This window comes from Cnephaeus nilssonii (genome assembly GCF_951640355.1).
Source record: "Cnephaeus nilssonii genome assembly, chromosome: 4".
Taxonomy (NCBI): domain Eukaryota; kingdom Metazoa; phylum Chordata; class Mammalia; order Chiroptera; family Vespertilionidae; genus Cnephaeus; species Cnephaeus nilssonii.
The window spans coordinates 16,264,566-16,285,483 of NC_137075.1; the positions used below are offsets into that span (position 1 = coordinate 16,264,566).

General features: G+C 37.4%; 1 protein-coding gene and 1 pseudogene across 2 annotated transcripts in view; both read right to left on the minus strand.

Moving 5' to 3' along the window:
- Nucleotides 1-20,918, minus strand: part of MINDY3 (MINDY lysine 48 deubiquitinase 3) — a 118,707-nt gene that overhangs the window by 84,089 nt on the left and 13,700 nt on the right. The window contains exons 2-7 of the mRNA XM_079768453.1: nt 18,244-18,323; nt 14,558-14,618; nt 12,520-12,696; nt 9,315-9,366; nt 8,382-8,496; nt 828-901 (exon numbers count right to left, since the gene is read on the minus strand). Of these exons, the coding sequence (XP_079624579.1) occupies nt 828-901; nt 8,382-8,496; nt 9,315-9,366; nt 12,520-12,696; nt 14,558-14,618; nt 18,244-18,323 (559 nt within the window). The remainder of the gene's footprint in view (nt 1-827; nt 902-8,381; nt 8,497-9,314; nt 9,367-12,519; nt 12,697-14,557; nt 14,619-18,243; nt 18,324-20,918) is intronic.
- LOC307098725 (large ribosomal subunit protein uL15-like) lies at nt 4,455-7,934 on the minus strand (annotated as a pseudogene). The gene has a single exon. The product of its transcript is annotated as a large ribosomal subunit protein uL15-like (transcript).

The window sequence follows — 20,918 nt, forward strand, 5'->3', positions numbered from 1 at the left end:
CCTTCTGGACGAAGCCACGGCTGTGGGGGCCGAGGCAGCCGCGGCAGGGGCGGGGGTCAAGCCCCTTGCACGAATTTCATGCATTGGCCTCTAGTACACATATAAATGTTATGTTATGTTTGATGAAACATGTGAATTTTAACCTCTGAAGCACAAAGTTATAAAGAAAAGCACTTTTTGTTGTTGTTGTTAATCCTCACCTGAGGATATTTTTTTCCATTGATATTTAGAGAGAGTGGAAGGGAGGGAAGAAGAGGAAAAGAGAAAGAGAGAGAGGGAGAACCCAAGACTCTCCCAGTGTGGGGGGCCACTGCTCTAACCACCTAGCAAACACCAGCCAGGGCAAAAAGTACTTACTTTTTAGAGTGAGTTAATAATCACTGTTTTATCAATTTTAACAGAAATAGCTATTAAAAAACTTGAGAAAGAGGGTAGTTTCATAGAGAAAAATAATAAGAAGAAAAATTTCACCCAAGCAGGAAAGCATTTATAAATAGGTAAGGATACACTTATTTCTAAGTCAAAATGAACAAATTTCACCTGCTAAAGTTTCATAAATGAAACATCAAACAGTTGTTACAATACTCCCCTGCCACCTTGAGACAAAATATGTGCTACAATAAATGCACTCCATACATAAACCTAAAGTAGAAATTACATTTCATACATAAGGCAAGCAATGCATATAGCACAAGACGGCTCAAATTCATACACTTTATGCTGTCAACAACTGACAAGCAAAATTTTCTGGCTCCGTAGTACTTTATTCTAAGTCAAGTTCTTAAATTAAAGTCCATTTGAGGAGATAATAGACTTTAGATAATTACCTGCCATGTCCATACACAGGATCTATCAAAGGTTCAGTTGAATCTTCAATTTCATTTTTTATGTTTTCAATGCCCTAAAGAAAGCAAATATTCTTGGCTTATTTTAAAAACTAGAAATGCAAATTGTAGTTTAAAAATTAACCAGTTCATACTATAAATTAATAAAACACAATTATTTAAGTAACTTTTCTCCCAAAAAACTAACCAGATATGAATTAGGGGTACATCTGATATGATACTTGTAACAAGTAGTTTCTCCAAGAATATCTTTTTATTTTCTTTCATGGGTGCTATATAAAGAATATACATAATAGATCTAATGTTGTTTAAATGGATAGAGAAATAATGTTTAAATTTCAAGAGGAGGAAGGAGAAAATTATTTAATCCTAAATTAATATTCATTTCACTTTAGGTTAAATTAAATTCAAAACTAATATACCTGCTAAAGCACCTAATATGTTCTCTTAGGTCATTTAAAAAGCATCTGATATATTTTCTTAGGTCATTTATTGGCACTAAATATATACACATATGAGTGTTGAGAGAGATATAAATTTAAAGTCACAAAAGGCATAAGAAATATACATAAGAAAATACATAAGAAAATGGAAGGTTTGTTTCTGATTGTGTGTTCTCACAAATATTGGTAATTCAAATGTGTATGACAAAAATGTAAATTAAGATGGCAGGAAGCTTCTTATTTTCTTGATATTTTTAATCCCCCAAAGGGCATCCAAATCCCAACAGGTGTAGATACTGGACCACTACAAGAAGACCTAGGCACAACTCCAAAACTATAAAGATAATCTACCATTGGTTCTATCAGATAACAGGTCACTTCTAAGGGTTAAAGAGACGATTAATCAATGATCAAAATATTTAATGATTGCGTAACTACATGTAGAAGGACACAAACAAGTATGAGATCTTGTGCTTGCCTTCCTTGTAAACAATACAAAGCAGGCTCACAATAGGAACAAGTGACATAACCACTGGGGAGGGCGGAGACATCATTTCAAAGACAGATTCAAAGAACAACAACTAGACATGATGGCTTATTGGCTGTAAAGAACAAGAGACAGAGGATATATCCAAAGTCTTGAGCATAAAAAACTGGCAAAATAATGAACAGTTAAGACGAAGTCATAAGAAGCCAGTCATCTTAGATACCTCTACCACTGATCTCCACCACTTCTGACCAACTACCAATAACTTTAGATACTTTCACTTAAACATCCACCTAAATGTCTTAATTTTCTAAATTTAAAACATGCTTCTAAATATGCCCCTTTTCTTTTCCATTTCCACACTCGCTGCCCTAGCTTAGGTTCACTTATTTCAATAAACACTTTTCTACTTTTCCTGATTCTAGACTTATACTCCACACACCAACTCCCTCCAACACAACTCTTACCCAATTTAAGGAACCTTTTATTAACAAAAAGGTCTTGTTGAAAATTCTTGTTTTATTCTAATTTGGCCACATGAAATCTAAAGTATTTTTTCCTAATATACAAGAACCTTCAGACTCTAAACCTTATTTATATAACTGTCCAGTCTCTTCTTCCACAGTTGCCTTTCTGGTGGCTTATGCTGCAGTAATATGAAACCACTATGGTTCCCAGACACCTGTCATGCCCCCAACTGATTATACCTCTACTAGAGACCCAATGCACGAAATGCATGCAAGAGTAGGCCTTCCAGCCCTAACTGGTTTGGCTCACTGGATAGAGTGTCGGCCTGTGGACTGAAAGGTCCCAGGTTCGATTCCAGTCAAGGGCATGTACCTTGGTTGTGGGCACATCCCCAGTAGGAGGTGTGCAGGAGGCAGCTGATTGATGTTTCTCTCTCATCAATGTTTATAACTCTCTATCCTTCTCCCTTCCTCTCTGTAAAACTTCAATAAAATATATTAAAAAAAAAAAAAAGAGTAGGCCTTCCTTCCCCCGGCCGCTGGCAGGCACCTGGGACCCGGGCTTCCCTCACATCCCCAGCTTCATCTGGAAGGACATCCGGTCTAATTAGTATATTATGCTTTTATTATTATAGATTACTAGAGGCCGGTGCACGAAATTCATGCACGGGGGTGTGTATCCCTCAGCCCAGCCTGCACCCTCTCCAATCGGGAACCCCTTGAGGGATGTCCAATAGGATCGGGCCTAAACAGGCAGTCAGATATCCCTCTCACAATCCAGGACTGCTGGCTCCCAACTGCTTGCCTGCCTGCCTTCCTTCCTGATTGCCCCTAACCACTTTTGCCTGCCAGCCTGATCACCCCCTAACCACTCCCATGACAGCCTGATTGATGCCTAACTGCTCCCCTGCCAGCCTGATTGCCCCTAACTGCCCTCCCCTGCTGGCCTGGTCCCCCCCAACTGCCCTCCTCTGCAGGCCTGGTCCCCCCCAACTGCTCTCCCCTGCAGGCCTGGGTCACCCCACAACTGCCCTTCCCTGAAGGCCCGGTCACCCCCAACTTCCTTCCTCTACTGGCCTGGTCACCCCTAACTGCCCTCCCCTGCAGGCTTGATCGCCCCCATCTGTCCTCCCTTGCAGGCTTGGTCCCTCCCAACTGCCCTCCCCTGCTGGCCCGATCGCCCCCAACTGCCCTCCCTTGCAGGCCTGGTCCCTCCCAACTGTCCTCCCCTGCTGGCCATCTTGTGTCCACATGGGGGCCACCATCTTTGACCACATGGGGGCAGCCATCTTGTGTTGGAGTGATGGTGTGTTGGAGTGATGGTCAATTTGCATATTACTCTTTTATTAGATAGGACAGAGGCTTGGTGCACAGGTGGGAGCCGGCTGGTTTGCCCTGAAGGGTGAACCGGATCAGGGTGGGGGTTCCCTTGCGGCCTGTGGTGGCCTGGGCAAGGGGCCTGTGGTGGTTTGCAGGCCAGCCACACCCCTCCAACCCCCGGCAACCCAAGCGGAGGCCCTGGTATCTGGGACTTATTTATCTTCTATAATTGAAACTTTGTAGCCTTGAGCGGAGGCCAGGGCCGGCCAGGAAGCTTGGCTTCCTCCATCGCCGGGGGCAACCCAAGCCTCCTGCTCTCTCCAGCTCCGTGGCTGCCGCCATTTTTGTTGGGATTTATTTATCTTCTATAAAACTTTGCAGCCTTGAGCGGAGTCCAGGGCCGGCCAGAGCGGGCAGGAAGCTTGGCTTCCTCGATCGCCGGGGGCAACCCAAGACTCCGGCTGGCCCCAGCTCCGTGACTGCTGCCATTTTTGTTGGGATTTATTTATATTCTATTATTGAAACTTTGTAGCCTTGAGCGGAGGCCAGGGCCAGCTAGGAAGCTCGGCTTCCTCCATCACCAGGGGCAACTCAAGCCTCCTGCTCTCTCCAGCTCTGTGGCTGCCACCATTTTTGTTGGGATTTATCTTCTATAATTGAAACTTTGTAGCCTTGAGTTTCCTGGCCAGAGCGGGCGGGAAACTTGGCTTCCTCCATTGCCAGGGGCAATCCAAGCCTCCTGCTCACTCTGTGGTTGCAGCCATCTTGGTTGGGTTAATTTTCATACTCGCTCCTGATTGCCTGATGGGCATGGCTTGTGGGCATAACAGAGGTATGGTCAATTTGCATGGTTTCTCTTTTATTAGTGTAGATGATAGATACTTGCTATCCCCACTACTTGGAAAAATCTTCCCACATCTTTTCTTTTTTCTTTTCTTAATTGTGGACATTTTAATGAACTTCCTTCCATGTAGCTTCAAGTTACCAGGACACAGGCCCCACCAACACCCTTAATCATCTTCTCAGCTCTTCTGCTGAAGAATTTGGCCTTCACAATGACAGGCAGCTTTGGGAGCTTTCCCTTCCCTAGAACGTTGTAGTAGCCCGATCGCACCACATCAATGATAGGAGCAGCTCCAGTCTTCTTTTGGCAGCATTTACCCGTGTCTGCTCACTGACCAGGGTACACAGTTTATCCAGGTTGACAGTTGGGCAGAAGCTCTGGTTCCTCTTTAAGTGGTAATGCCTCATACCAACTTTCTCAAAGTAACCTGGTGTCAAAGTTAATCCCGTGATGATGCAAGCCACCAGCATTACCTCGGGCGCCCCCCCCCCCAGGTGTTTCCTGTGTTTGCCAATGTGGCCGTGGCCATGGCTCACGTGGCCCTGAAGTTTTTGGGTCTTCCTCAGTCTGGATGGCATGTCGGTGACCAAGAGGCAAGAGCTTCCCACAGCTTTTCTGTCTAGAAAACTTTTCCTCATTCACTGAATGATCTCTACTATACAAGGACCCCCTCCCCTTTCATTTCACCAAATAAAGTTAGGTATACCTTTACTATTTTCCCTTCTTTGTGCATGCAAAGCACACACACACACACACACACACACACCAAAAAACGCTGCCATAATGGAAGTAATCATTAATGTGTCAATTGTTTTTTAAAACACTGAAGAGGAACCATTCAGTACAATTCTATCCCCAACATTATCAGCCCAGGGCCTAACATATAGTCAATACTCAATAAACATGTGTCTAATGACAGAAGTTTGATTTTAGCATGGTAAGTCTGGTTAGATAACTAGGACTAATAGGCACTTGGGAAAAAAGGGAAGGACTAGTATTGTACATATTGGAATTAAACACATGAAGGTAAGCTGAGGGAATGAAATATCCATAAAAGAAGCAGAATACAGAACCCAGGGACTGAAATTAATGGAATATAAAAGCTTAGTGGGGGGGGGGGGGGGAGAGAAGAGCTTAGTGGAGAAGAGAAAGAAGAATATAATAGGTAAACATGAAAAGATATAAACCAAAAAAAAGTAATTATGAGACATTACAGAAAGAGAACTTAGTGCAATGATTTATCAGATAAGTTAAAAAAGGGAGTGGGAGTTAGAAAGAGCTTTCAGAAGGGGTTAAAGTGTCAATTTCCAGACATTGCTAAGAGCAAAGGAAATAAAATTCAGAGGAACTGAGTGCATTTCATACACAGCGCATTAATGATAACCTCTGCAGTCCAGAAGAGCAGGGGTGAAAGTCAATTTCAAAGTGGTTAAGTAACAAGTAAGTGGGAGGAAAAAGAATTACTATTAGCATAAGAGAGTTTTATTCTGAGATTTAGAAACAGCATCAAGAATAAATTTTGGAGAAACCAAGATGGCGGCATAGGTAAACACCTAAACTGCTGCCTCCCACAACAATTTCAAAACTACAACTAAAAGAAAAAACGAACATCATCCAGACCACAGGAAGGCTGGCTGAGTGGAAATTCTACAAGTAGAAGGAAAGAGAAAAGCACAATGAGACACACAGGAGCTGCGGAAGGGAGAGGTACAGAGGCACGCGCATGGAGAGGGAGGCACGCGCGCAGAGAGGGCTGGCAACTGAGTACGTGGCTGACTTTCTCAATCGAGAGGGAGACAAAGCTCCCGACTGCTCTGAACTCCAGTTCCAGGCAAGACTCGGGGGACCCAGACTCATACGGGGGAAAAACTGGATTGTCTGGCAGCAGGCGAAACTTGAGGGTGGCTTTCTCTCAGAGGTGCTTGCAGTGATTACCGCAGGACACTGAGACCCAGGGGCCTCTTAGGGCAGGGTTGATGGGAAGCCATTGCTGTGTGCTCCACCCTGAGATCCCATTACACGAAGCCAATGTTGTTTGCTCCGCCCTGAGACTCCGCCCCATCCAAGCTGAGCACAGAGGCTTTTGCATATGAATAGCCTGGTCCTTTGAATTCTAATCTTACCTAACAAACTGCAGCTGAGTCAGTGAGACTGAGAACATCCAAAAGAAGGCCCAAGGCCCCACAGCAGCTTGCATTGCTTCACAGCTGGGCCTCATCTGGGCACCTCCAAAACCCAAACAAAGAAGAGGAATCTGCAGATCTCTCCGTAGCTCCTGCTGGGTGGCCTCAGGCAGAGACTAAATTAGCACCTCCTTGGAGGTCCAAGAGCCAGTGTACCCAGGGGTCAGAGTAGGACCTTCCAGATTACAACTCCTCAGATCCATAAGGGACACACTCAGGGGGCAGACTCAGTGAACACCAAAGCCCCACTGAAGCAAGTCTTGTCTCATAAGGGTGTCTCCAGCACAGAAGTTCTCCCATCGCAGACACAGCTGATCCTCACAGCCAATTGGTCTGGAGGTCAATTCCTCCCAGTGATACCAACAATAATCAAGGCTTAACTACAACAAAACTGTGCACACAGCCCACAAAGGGGTGCACCAAGAGTGTCCACCTCAGGTAACTGGGGAGGCTGAGCCATTGGGCCCTATAGGACACCTAGCACACAAAGCCACTCTATCAACACATGGAAGAAGCCAAAATGCGGAGACCAAGAAACATGTCACAAATGAAAGAAATGGAGGAAAGCAAATGACTGGATATAGAGTTCAAAACCACGGTTATAAGGTTTTTCAAGAATTTTCTAGAAAAGGCCGATAAATTTAGCGAGACTCTCGAGGATATGAAAAAGGACCAACTAGAAATTAAGCATACACTGACTGAAATAAAAAATAATATACAGAGATCCAACAGCAGACTAGAGAATCGCAAGAATCAAGTCAAAGATTTGAAATACAAAGAAGCAAAAAACACCCAACTGGAAAAGCAAAAAGAAAAAAGAATCCAAAAATATGAAGATAGTGTAAGGAGCCTCTGAGACAACTTCAAGCATACCAACATCCGAATTATGAGGGTGCCAGAAGAAGAGAGAGAGCAAGATACTGAAAACCTATTTGAAGAAATAATGACAGAAAACTTCCCCCACCTGGTGAAAGAAATAGATTTACAAGTCCAGGAAGCGCACAGAACCCCAAACAAAAGGAATCCAAAGAGGACCACACCAAGACACATCATAATTAACATGCCAAGGGCAAATACAAAGAGAGAATATTAAAAGCAGCAAGAGAAAAACAGTTAGTTACCTACAAGGAAGCACTCATACGATTGTGAGGTGATTTCTCAACAGAAACTATGCAGGCCAGAAGGGAGTGGCAAGAAATATTCAAAGTGATGAACAGCAAGAATCTACAACCAAGATTACTCTACCCAGCAAAGCTATCATTCAGATTTGAAGGTAAGATAAAGAGCTTCACAGATAAAAAAAAAGCTAAAGGAGTTCACCACCACCAAACCAGTATTATATGAAATGCTGAAAGGTATTCTTTAAGAAGAGGAAGAAGAAGAAAAAGGTAAAGATAAAAATTATGAACAACAAATACATATCTATCAACAAGTGAATCTAAAAATCAAGTGAATAAAAAATCTGATGAACAGAATAATCTAGTGAATATAATAGAATCAGGGGCATAGAAAGGGAGTAGACTGACAATTCTCGGGGGGGAAGGGGATGTGGGGGGCGCGGGAAGAGACTGGACAAAAATCGTACACCTATGGATGAGGACAGTGGGGGAGGTAAGGGCAGAGGGTGGGGTGAGAACCGGGTGGAGGGGAGCTATGGGGGGGAAAAAGAGGAACAAATGTAATAATCTGAACAATATTTATTTTTTTTTAAAAAGAATAAATTTTGTCCTTATAGCAGGAAAATATACTAAACTCAGACTAATAAAAGCCAGCAGAAACATTTTCAACAAACCTTTGTCAATAACACAGAATACAGAAAAAGCAATACTCCAAATTTGCTTCCCCACATTGAATACTGGTCCAAGACAGCATCTTTTAATTCGGATAAACTTCCGAATGATCTTTTCCTGGGGGGTGAAAAGAATTAAATATGAATACCATCATAAGGTTTACTACTTTCATAAATGGGAAAATTCTTAAATTGTCTTATAGATTAAAATTTACATATACAAACAGGAGATTTTTGCGTCTCAAATTTTCAAATATAAACTTAGCCATTAAAAGCAAAAGCTATTGCTGACAACTGTCACTATATATAATATGCGCCATTAAGATAGAATGCATACTTGGTAGGGAATGTCTTCAGCTCTTAGGTGAACTGTCTGTCATCAATAAATTCTCCAATAATCATACAGTTATTTAAGGAATAAAGTGGCCCTCTTCTAAGATGGATTTAAGAACAAACAAAATTTGACTTTTGTGTATTTGCAACTTTTTAAAAAAATTAATGTTATATTTCAAATGCCACCTATAATTCTATCATCATAGTTACCCTCCCTTTTATTATGTAATAAAAAGTTTAAATGATCTAATGAAAACATGGCAGCTTTAATGAAAACTATAGAAAGTATATTTTAATAAACAATAAATAATTTAAATACTTATTCTACTAGGAACCTTTATACTCACTCAGGACAGAGAAACATTAAGCTAAAATTATTTTTTCATTGTCATGATGAAAAAGCTTTTAGTGTTATAAAAAATGTATTTTGATAGTTAATTTAGGAATTTGAATAATTTAAGTACACATTTACAAATTATTTCTTAATTTGAAAACAAATTAATCTCAGGCATATAAAACTAAGTACCTTTCCCCAGTATGAACAGAATTAAAATGGCAATGTGTCCACAAGGTAAGTATTTTAAATGTTCCAATGTTACTTACTGAATTAATGCATGAAATCGCTCAAAGCCAAGCTCTTCGACAGCCAAGGCAGCTATACATAAAAGACACTTTTCAGCACTACACATGGCAAATAAATGACACAAGATACACACAGCAGGCTGTAAATACTTTCAAGCAATCAAAATTTTCCCTCTTTTCTCACTCCCTTAAAATCCTCAGTTTATTTTCAACTTTAGTATTACATAAATTTATATTTCAACATTTTAGTTACCATGATTATACCTAAAATGGATATAATACTGAGAGTGTAGAAGTATTAAATAATACACTTCTTTTTAATTTAGTCATGCTGGGATCGTTTATAAAATACGAAAAATTATTGGCAATCATAGTGCTTCACACATCATTGTAACGTGTCCTGCACTTTCATATAATCTTTCATTCCATATATCCAAGTAAAATCATCATAGCTAATCTTCCTCTTTATAATATAAATCTTTACATTGAATGCTTAATCATTAAACAAAGTGTGTATAAAAAGGCATAGCATTTTGAAACTATACAGGTTCAAGGACAGCTTTAAGTTTGTTTCCGCATTAATTCATATAACTGTTGAGAAGTTTTCAGTAACTTACTTAGATTACGTTTATTAATCCAGCACAATTATAAATTTTTAAAAATCAAAGAAAGCATTTAAATCAAAGGTAATGCTTATTTAGCACTTTTCTGAGTGCCAGGCCCCTTGTCAAATGCTCTACTGGTCTTACCTCACTTAACCCTCAAAACAACCCTAATAGTCCTCATTTCGCAGAGGAGGAAACTGAGGCACAGAGAAGAATCCTCTCAAGTGCACACAGCAATAAACAGCAGAGCTGAGATTTCAATCCTGAGAGTCTTGGCTCCACAAAGATAAAGTCTTTAAAGATGAATAAAAATGCCTACTCAATTTATCACAATGAACAATTTCATATGTGTTTATATATATATATATATTTATAAAGCAAATCTTAGTACTTTCAAATATTAATTCTCAATTTTTGATTTACAATTTAAAAGGTCACATTACGTTAGCCTTTCAAAGTCTAGGATCAATATTCAAATGTTTGAAATTACTTTTCAAAATCTTTAAAAATACAATGGCTTAAGTAATCTTTTAATTTGTGTGGGAAACAAACTGAAATTGAACCTGAGTGTTCTACTGCAAACAAGTGTGCGTTACCAGAAGCCAAAACTATACACACCACACAAGCCAATGAAATTAATGTTTGTGCAGAATGACAATGAGGAAAATAGTTCACATTTAAAATTTCAGGATAAAATAAAAATTCTACCTAACGTTTTCCAAATTGTACTAATTTTCCTGTACCTGATTATTAAATAATTTTACTGGGCATACACTACAAAAGTTGACATAAAGATAGTAACTTAGAGAAAGGAGGCAAGCAAAATAAAAAAGTTAGCAGGCAGGAAAATGGAAAAATGTAAAACACAAGAAAAAACATAGCTGGGAATAAAGGAAAGAACAGGTAAAATAGATTGTTACATGGAATAAAAATTTTAATGTAAGTTCATTTCATTTGTCAACATCTAAAGTAAACTTCTTAAATTTTCAGTTAACAAAACTTTTCAAATTTATAGATTATAAAAAAAACAAATTTAAAATCTGGTTTTACTCATGTCAACTTTTAAAATGAGGCAAAGTAAATTGGAAAATCAGTAAAAATGTTTTTTGAAGGGGAATTCAATATAGTATGCCCACCTAAATTAGTTCCAAATTTAACATATTATGAGGCCACTCAACCTATCACTATGAAATGTACAGCACAGTCCATAAGTACGCAGTATATACTAAGATACTAATAAAAAATGTTATAAAAAGATCTTACTATTTTCTTATATTTGAATAAAAAAATAGCTTTAAGCACCTAATCTTTAAAATAACTTTTAATTAGTTCAACTATTTTTGTTAAAATGTTGATAACTTAATGAAACTATTAAATATGCTTACATGCAATCCAGTCAAACCTAGAAAATATTTAAAAACAATCTTTTTTTAACCTTAATGACATTTTTTACTATCATACTAGTGAATATTTTCCACTTGTTTCCTTCAACTATATTATCAACCCTAAAAATGTGAAATTTTTTGAAAGGTTATATTGAAAGGCCTTGAAAATAAAAACGTCATTGAACTGTTTAAATTTTTAAAATTCTTCCTTGTAAATGTGCTATTATAATTTGCCAATGTAACTGCAGAGGTAGAAGAGAAAATGCTGACATCACAGACATAGTTTAGCTCAAGGATGCAATAGTGCATCACAGACAGATCAATAGGGAAAGCAAGATGTAAATCACAAACAATCAAAATTTACTTTCTAGACATCGGTAGTCTAATTTCCTTAAAAACAATTTCCAATGTTAGTTAATGGAATGCATTATAGGTAGAATAAGTCACTTATTCTATATAAGCACTTGAAACTACCAATTATCAAAAGCCAACTGCTAGCAAGATAGTTCCTGGAAAGAAAAACTGGACAGCAATTCTTTTTATCTAATTTCTATACCACTAGTTCATGCTGGCAGGTTTAAGGCCAATTACATAAGAATTTTCAAAGGCTAAAGACTACAGAATATATTATTTTTATAATGAGAATAGTTATTTAGTTTATTTTTAAGAAAAATCTTCCAAGCACAAAAAACTTAAATGAAGGCAAAATCAGAACTCATCATTAAAATTTCTTTAAAATAATTCATATACAGTAACACTATCCAAAAAGTTCAAGAAGAATGGAAACATAATGAAAAAAAAGTCCCCATCTTTGCTCTATAAAGTAACAAAAACTATTTTAAGAAGTTTTCTGAAGTCAAAAAAAAAAGTCTTTTCTTCCCCAATACAAAGTAAACATTAAGGCATTTGAAATTAAAGTATATAAAAATACGTTCTTTAAACTTTCTAAATGAGAGTTTCAAAGCTCACAAGAGAATGTCATCAAGCAGGAGAATTTATTTTTTAATTTAAGAAATACATTTCCTTTTTTCCAAAAAATGAAAGCAAAAACAAACAAATGCAATGTCCTCTAGTAATTAAGATAATCAAAATGGAAATGAAAAGTACTAAGGCTCATGAATTAAGCTTCGGCTGAAAAAGAGACATGTTATGAAATTTTTAATTCTTTAAAATTGTCAATAGTTTTATTAAAACAAAGGTATAAGAAATTACTTTAGGAAAAAAAATGTATCTTACAAGAAGAATGTTCCACTTGGCAACTAGACTCTGCAGGACTCCCAGAAATACTAGCATTTTCCTCAGCTGTCTTTCCTCTTAACCATGAAACCAAGCAGTATGATCCAGAGTTGTCACAACAGGCACTTTCTAAAATATCACATAAGGTGTGACAAAGGAGTTCCTTCCGCTCTTCCTCTAAAAATAACCGAAGTACAAATTATAATGGTTTCCTTTGGGAAAAAAATAATCCGGGCGTGAATAACAATCTTAAGAATGTTTTCATTTAATGAAAATCAAGCATTCCAAATGGGGGGAAAATCCGTAACAACTGATCTGAAATTATATTTTAGAAAAATAATGTGCTTGAGGGTTACAATGTCACCATTACTAAATATTTCCATTACTGAGAAAAAGAATCCTAAAAAATGCAGAATTAAACATTAGTAGAAAAAAATATGTTACCTGATGCTATCAACTCTTTCTTACCTGCAAATGAAACATTTAAGTCACGAGGTTTCCTTTATTATGTAAGGGCCTATTGAGACCTCTATTTTTCCCCCATTTCTGAATTAATCTAATGTCTTTGATCTTCCTGTCCCATAGAATAAGGATAATGAGATAACATACCCTCAGCACGAACAATACCACAATTCATTACATGAGCAGGGGCCATTGTTGTTATGTTGCAATAATGTAGAAGCTACTAATACTGTATTACAGTGATTTGAACTATAGATTTTGCACAAATGCTCAATTTCTTCCTGAACCTTAGCCACCTTCCCCTTTTCAAGAAGTATTACTATCCAAAAGTAGTACTGCTTTCTGAAACTTTCAAACAAAGCGGATAAGATGTATACATAGCCTATGTAAAATTGTTTGCTATAGGGAGGTTTCTATTTCTCCTAATATATTTAAAGTTCTTTAAAGGCCAGAACTATGCCATTCATTTTATAACCTCCACAGCATATGACATTCATGACAATGCATATACATTTTTATCAATATGAATATTTCTGTGCAAGCAATCTAATTAATAAAATGTTCATATTAATATTATATCTTGAATAGTCTCTTCTCTACTAAACTTTATTTTGCATTCCCACTATTAATGAATAAAAAATACATGACAATGATACTTTTAACTCTTAAATTCAAAATCACTATGGGCATGGTTTGGAATGGCAGTTGTTTTGCCCTTATATACTAACTGGGATTATAATATATTCTACCTCCTTTAGAAGGTATTATGAAGTCCACATAAAATTGTGTAAGTAAAGTAAAGATTTTTGTACTGTCAAGTGAATTATCAGGTAGTACCATACAGCTCTCTGACCTAAGCATATTGCAAAAGCTATGGCAGCTTCATTTGCAATTTAATTCAGAATTATTTGCAATATTATTTGCATTGTGTAAGACATTATACTAAAAGATGCAGAAATACAAAGATAAAGGAGTTCCTGCTCAGAGATAAGACAAAACAAACATAAAAAAAATTATTCCTTATAATATGCTGTAATTTAACAGTTTAGGGTACTCTACCCTTATTTTAGCAAGAGGCCAAGCTTTTTCCCTTAGTTATATTATCCTGTCTTATATGTCTTGGGAAAACCAAATTGGAAATATATGCATTTAAAAATTTGGAGTCACTGACCATGAATTTTCCTGAAATATCAAAAAAAAAAAGAAAGAAACATGCTCAGCCGGTGTGGTTCAGTGGTTGAGCATCAACCCATGCACCAAGAGGTCATGGGTTCGATTTCCGGTCAGGGTATATGCCCATCTTTTGGCTCGATCCCCAGTAAGGGGCATGCAGGAGGCAGCCAGTTGTTGTTTCTCTCTCATCAATGTTTCTATCTCTTTCTCCTTCTCCCTCTCTCTCTAAGAATCAATAAAAACATATCTAAAAAAAAAAAAAAGAAAGAAACCTAAGGAAAAATATCCCATTGATAGTGCACTTTTTAAGATAGATAATTTTAACTTAACTATTGCCAATGAAGTTGCATAGATCACCTGTAAACAGAGGATGGAGTAAACATTTATAAGACAGCTATCATACCTGGGCAATCCCTCCAAGAAGACTTCTCAGAAGAAAACAGGAGCTTCTTCAAAAGAAATGCCTTTATACAATTAAAGCAGTAATTATTACCACATATCACAAATATACCTTATATCATTCTTTTATTTTAAAATATAAAACTAATTTGCACCTCCTTTCTAATACTTTGAACAGCGCTATAAAAATTTCAAATGGCTCCCCTTCACATTTAACAGTAACTGGGGATAATTATTTACCCAGGAAATACTATTATAAACTTAATTCTATGTCCATAAAATTCTTCTTTCATAATACATATTTTCTGATAAATAGAAGAATTGACTCAAAATCACACACATGACTGGAAACTTAAAGAAATGTAAAGTGAAAGCCCTCTAAAACAGGAATAAGTCCACATTTCTCTTTGATTCCTTGGAGGAAAAGAAATCTAAATACAAGAGTGATTCTGCTCTATTAGCTCTGATTTGTGATACAAAACCACTATGAATCATCACTCTATAAGAAGCTTCTAACTTCCTGGTTTAACTAAAACAGCTGTAAGATTTAAGAGAAAAAACAACAAAGTGATTTCTAACCTTTCCTTACATGAACCAACTATGTTACATTGCTGATTTAATAGAAAATAGTTCACTGTAGTATAGTGTTTCCTTCTTACACTGCAGTTCAAGGGCTATAGCATCCTAGTCTTATCTAAATTGTTTGCAATGTTTTTGCTGCTATAAATATAAAAGCTATTTCTTGACTACAACGTTTCCCATATTAAAGGTTATTTCTTTAGGAAAGATTCACACAGAAGTACAATTATTACATTAAAAAACTGCATTATCATGGTTCCAATTATAATGTGAAATTCCTTCCAAAATCTAAGTACAAATTTATACTACATAGTGATATATGAGTATGCCAGCATTATCCTACCTTACATGCACTAGCAATTATTTTCTATTTAAAGATTAGCAAGAGTAAGCAGTATAGACTCTAGTTACAGTTTTATTTGTACTTTCTTGGATTCCTACTGAGGTTGAACATCTTGATTCTTTGGCTGTCCAGCACCAACCACTTCACCTGTTCTGATTGCATATACATGCTCATTTCACCTCTGGGGTCTTAGTGTTTTATAACCAATTTGTTCAAAATCTTTGTTTAAGAAAGACAACATCTATTCATTGTTAATATTCACTGCAAATATTTTTCTGAGTCTGGAACTCATACTTTCTCTTAGATGGTTGACAATGCATTATTTTTAGTTTTTCTGTGGTTTAATATTATATTAAGAATATATTTGGTATATGATATGAGATTATCTAAATTTATTTTTCTCTCTCAAACTGCCAACCAGTCATATCAGTGACACTTAGTAAACTTCATTTTTCTCCACCACTGATTATTTGGTTCTATAGTATAACATTCTTTTAGCAATAGCGCATATTTTATTTTTTATAATTTAAAAAGTTTTAATACCTGGACTTGCTCATTTCCCTTCATTACTCTTACTGATTTAATTTTGACTTTTACTTGAAATTTCAATATAAATAAAATTCCTCTATGACTGAAAAGATTTATGTGACTATGAAACTAAATTACTACCTCAAAGACACATTAGGATTTTGAACATTACAGTTATCTCTTTTTATACAACAACCCCACTTGCAAAAATAACTGCCATTTTGGAAATGTAATGAATCTTATAAAACACAAAACTCCTGTGGTATATCTTGCACTTAATTACATTCATTGACTTACAATAAATAAAGAGCTGAAGGTACTATTAATGGCCCAAGGGGGCAAAGTTAATATAATCTAACTTGCAAATGAGAAGGACAAGGAATCTTCAAATTTAGATAATAAGATTCCTACTAGCAACTAAAATTTGCTTCAGTTATTCAACATAATTTCTCTAATCAATTTATGGTTAAGTTTTATTCTTTATATTCAGTAACTCCCAAGCAAAGTTCAAACATTCAATTTTTTCTTAATTTTTTAATAATTCTACTAATGCAAAAATATATCAATTCTTTAAAGAAATAATGACTTATAAAGGATATTATTTTAGAATCAGCCATGAAGGGAGATTTTTTTCCCCTCCTTCAAGGAATATATTTTTAATTTAATAATGTAAGTGTATAAAGTATAAGTTTTGAGAAATTTACTTTGAAGCTAACAGTTCAGGAATGCATTCTTTATGCCCAATGAATAATAAATACCACATTAAATATTTATTTTCAAAACCTGCTGATTGAACATAAACAACAAATTCAAGCTTCTTTTGTAACAGTTCTAAAGTTACATTGCTGTTTCAGACATAAGTGTAACAGTAAACTGAAAATTCAATTTTTGGTTTTAACAATGTAATGGTTATAACAAATCAGCCTTTGAAATTCAAACAATGTTACACATCAATATTCAAAATCAAATACATATATTCAGATTAACCCTATCTCTTATGAGATTAATAAAATAAGAAATAAATATTTAAAATATTTTATTATTTTGCAAATTCTGTTTTAAATCAGTTGCAACTAATTTTAATTTAAAGGCCAAAGTTATACCCTAAAATAGTGTAATCTGCCAAATTATTTTAAAAATTTATAAAGTTTTAGGTCATGAAAATATACAACATTTTAAGAATATTATTCTTATAGAGCAGTGGTCGGCAAACTGCGGCCATGAGCCACATGCGGCTCTTTGGCCCCCTGAGTGTGGCTCTCCCACAAAATACCACATGCGGGCGCGCATGCACAGTGCGATTGAAACTTCATGGCCCATGCGCAGAAGTCGGTTTTCGGCTCTCAAAAGAAATTTCAATCGTTGTACTGTTGATATTTGGCTCTGTTGACTAATGAGTTTGCCAACCACTGTTATAGAGAGATGAAATGAAAATAGTATCATTGCTATAATGTACTTATCTGTAGTATAAAATGTTATTATTCAACAGGATCATTGTATTAGAAAGATGACATGACCATTAATTCCTCCTTTTCTGAAAATCAGGGAACACTTATTATGCTTTCTTGAAAATATAGTCCAGCTCTAGCCAGTTTGGCTCAGTGGATAGAGCATCAGCCTGAGGACTAACGGGTCCCAGGTTCAATTCTGGCCAAGGGCACATGCCCAGGTTGCGGACTCGATTCCTCCCCCTCCCCACCAAGTAGGGGGCATGCAGGAGGCAGCCAATCAATGATTCTCTCTCATCATTGATGTTTCTATCTCTCTCTCTCCCTTCCTCTCTGAAATCAATAAAAATATATTTTTAAATATATATATATAATCCAAAGGCTATTGCTGTGTAACCTACTCATGTTCTGAATTCACTTTTTTTCTTTTTTATTGAATTTATTGGGGTGACATTGGTTAAAAAAATTATATAGGTTTCAGATGTACAATTCTGCAATACATTATTGGTGTGTTCACCACTTCAAGGCAAGTCTCCTTCCATCACTATTTATTCCCCCTATACCTTCTTCTAATTCCCCCAAGCCCCTTTCACATCTGGTATTCACCATACTGTAGTGTTTCTGCTGAATTCACTTATATTTTTTATATCTATAGCAATTTACATGAACAACAGTTGAGAGGTAACTGACCATGCATCATGATTACAGAGTTTATATATTAGAAAGCAAAAAGTAAAGTATGAAATGTTTGAACACATCCCTCTAAGGAGTTGATAAAGTAGTCTATGTTACCTGAACAGGTGCAATAACAGCACAGGGGCCACCTTCAAACTGTTCTAATGCAGATCCCTCTGATTCACTAAACACAAACCCTAAAAATGAAAGCAAGTAGCAAAGATTAAAAATGTAATTCAAGTAGCAGCTAAAAGAATTTTTAATGTACTTTACTTTGAGAAAGATCACTTATCACACAGCAACATATCTTCAAGTCAGGAGTCATGTTAACTTTTGGGGGGGATCAAGGAACCCTTTGAAAAAAGATATGGGACCTACGCTTCCCTACACAATGCACATAAACACTTACACACACATGCACACACAATATTTTGTATCCAGGGACCCCTCTAAGTGGACTACGGGGATGAAGTGTGGAAAAGAATACCAAATCTGACTTTTATATAATTTCATTTTCTTGAAGACTAGACAGTCAATCTACTGAATTCTAACAAAATTTCAGGACCCTTTCCATACAGTACATGTATTTTTGTCCCAATTTTTTGTCTCTATAAGCTAAAAATTATTAAATGGCATCATATATAGCAGTGAATTTACTCATACTGGCTCTGTCTTAATTTAAATATTCCCCAACCAATACTGTCTGAGAGCAGCTAGTAGAAGTGGCCACAGAGAGCACTGGCACACTGCAGCACAAGGACGGAAGTGAAAATTGAGTTACTGTGTGTATAACCTTTAGGAAATCATTTTACGTCTGTTATCTTCAAAATGATCACTTCCAATCCAACAGGCTAGGAATATGTAAAGTTTCATTAAAGATTATATTTCAGTCACTCATCCAACAAATATTTAATGAGCATCAGATAATGCACCAAACATCTAAGATATAAGCATGAATGAGTCTGTAGTCTGGAGGAGCCAACAGTTCAGGTGAAGACAGACATATCTATACTAATAAAAGGGTAATATGCTAATTAGAGTGGTTGTCTTCCAGACATCCTTCCAGACAAAGCCACAGTGCCTACAAGGGCCAAGGCTCAGGCAGCCATTATCAGCTGCGAAGCGCTGAGGCTCAGGCCAGCAGTGGCAGCAGCATTGGGGTTATGGGGGTGGTGCCTCCAGAGGGAGGCCAGACTGGGGGCCAAGGCACAGGCAGTGTGGGGTGATCAGGCTGATAGGGGAGGGCAAGGTAGGGGCAATCAGGCTGGCAAGAGATCAAGGTAGGGGTGAGCAGGCAGGCAGGCAGTGGGGTTAGGGGCAATCAGGCAGGCAGGCAGGTGAGTGGTTAGGAGCCAGTGGTTCCGGATTGTGAGAGGTATGTCCAACTGCTGGAAGTTGGACATCCCTTGAGGGGTCCCAGATTGAAGAGGGTGCAGATTGGGCTGAGGGGTACCCCCCCCCCAGTGCACGAATTTCGTGCACCGGGCCTCTAGTGAACAAATAATCACTGAAATAAAGAAATGAATGTTATAACAGAAGTATGAAGACAGGGTTGTGGATACAGAAAGGAACGACTGCCCTGGCTCACATGGCTCAATGGTTAGAGCGTCAGCCTGTGGACTGAAGGCTCTTGGATTCGATTCCCAGTCAAGGGATCCTACCTAGGTTGCAGGTTCGATCCCCAGTTCTAGTGGGGCACATGCGGGAGGCAAATAATTGATGTGTCTCTTCTCTCTCTCCCCCCACCCACTCTCTCTCTCTAAATATCAATAGGAAGAATATCCTTGGGTGAGGATTAACAAAGAAAAGGTATGACTTACTCTGCCCAAGTCAAATTATAACAGGTGACTTTGAGGCTGATCTAGAATAGGAATTTTCCAGAGAGGCAAGGGTGGGAAGATAACTTTCAGGTAAAGAAAACCTTTATTAAAGGATACAGGGTAAGAGCAGGGCACGTTTATCGATCAGATGGAAATTTAATGTAGCTGAAAGGCAATATGGGGGTAGGATAGAGGAGATGGTAAATAAGAGGAGGGGATACTGACAAGAGGTTAATAATGGGAAGGGCCATACCCTGACAAGTACTAATATTATCATACTTTTTTCTTTTTTAAGTGACTAGAATGGGGATGAGGTTGTTTCAACAGCCCTATAGAGACAGTGCCAAACTGATAAAAGCAACACAGTGTGGAGAAGAAACTATATCCAAACAATATTTCTGTGGTAAACATTAAGATTTGATGAGTACCTGCAAGTGGGACAAAGGCTTGGTACAAAAGAAATTCGAGCTGACTGAAGTATCTAGCTTGAGATACTACATGATAGCAAGTGAGGTAAGAAATAGTGGAGAGTAGTGATTTTCAACAGGTGTGCTGCAAGAATTTTTACAACATGCAATATCTGATTACTTAGTCAGGGATACTGACCTCTTTTCCCTTAGACCAGTGATGGCAAACCTATGACACGTGTGTCAGCACTGACACGCATAGCCATTTCTGATGACACGCGGCCACTGAGGCGGCTACATGCCGAGGATGAAACATTTGCTGCTCCTGAGGATGAAACATTTGTGAAATAATGTTTTTTCCTCAAAGTGACACACTACCCGAGTTATGCTCAGTTTTTTGGCAAAGTTTGACACACCAAGCTTAGACTGCCTTAGACTGTCAAGTAAAAAATGACAACAGCCAACACAATAGCCATCCAGTGTGAATGCCCTGTCTTGAACCATAAATATATATGCTAGAGGCCTGGTGCATGAAATTTGTGCACCCTCTCCAATCTGGGACCCC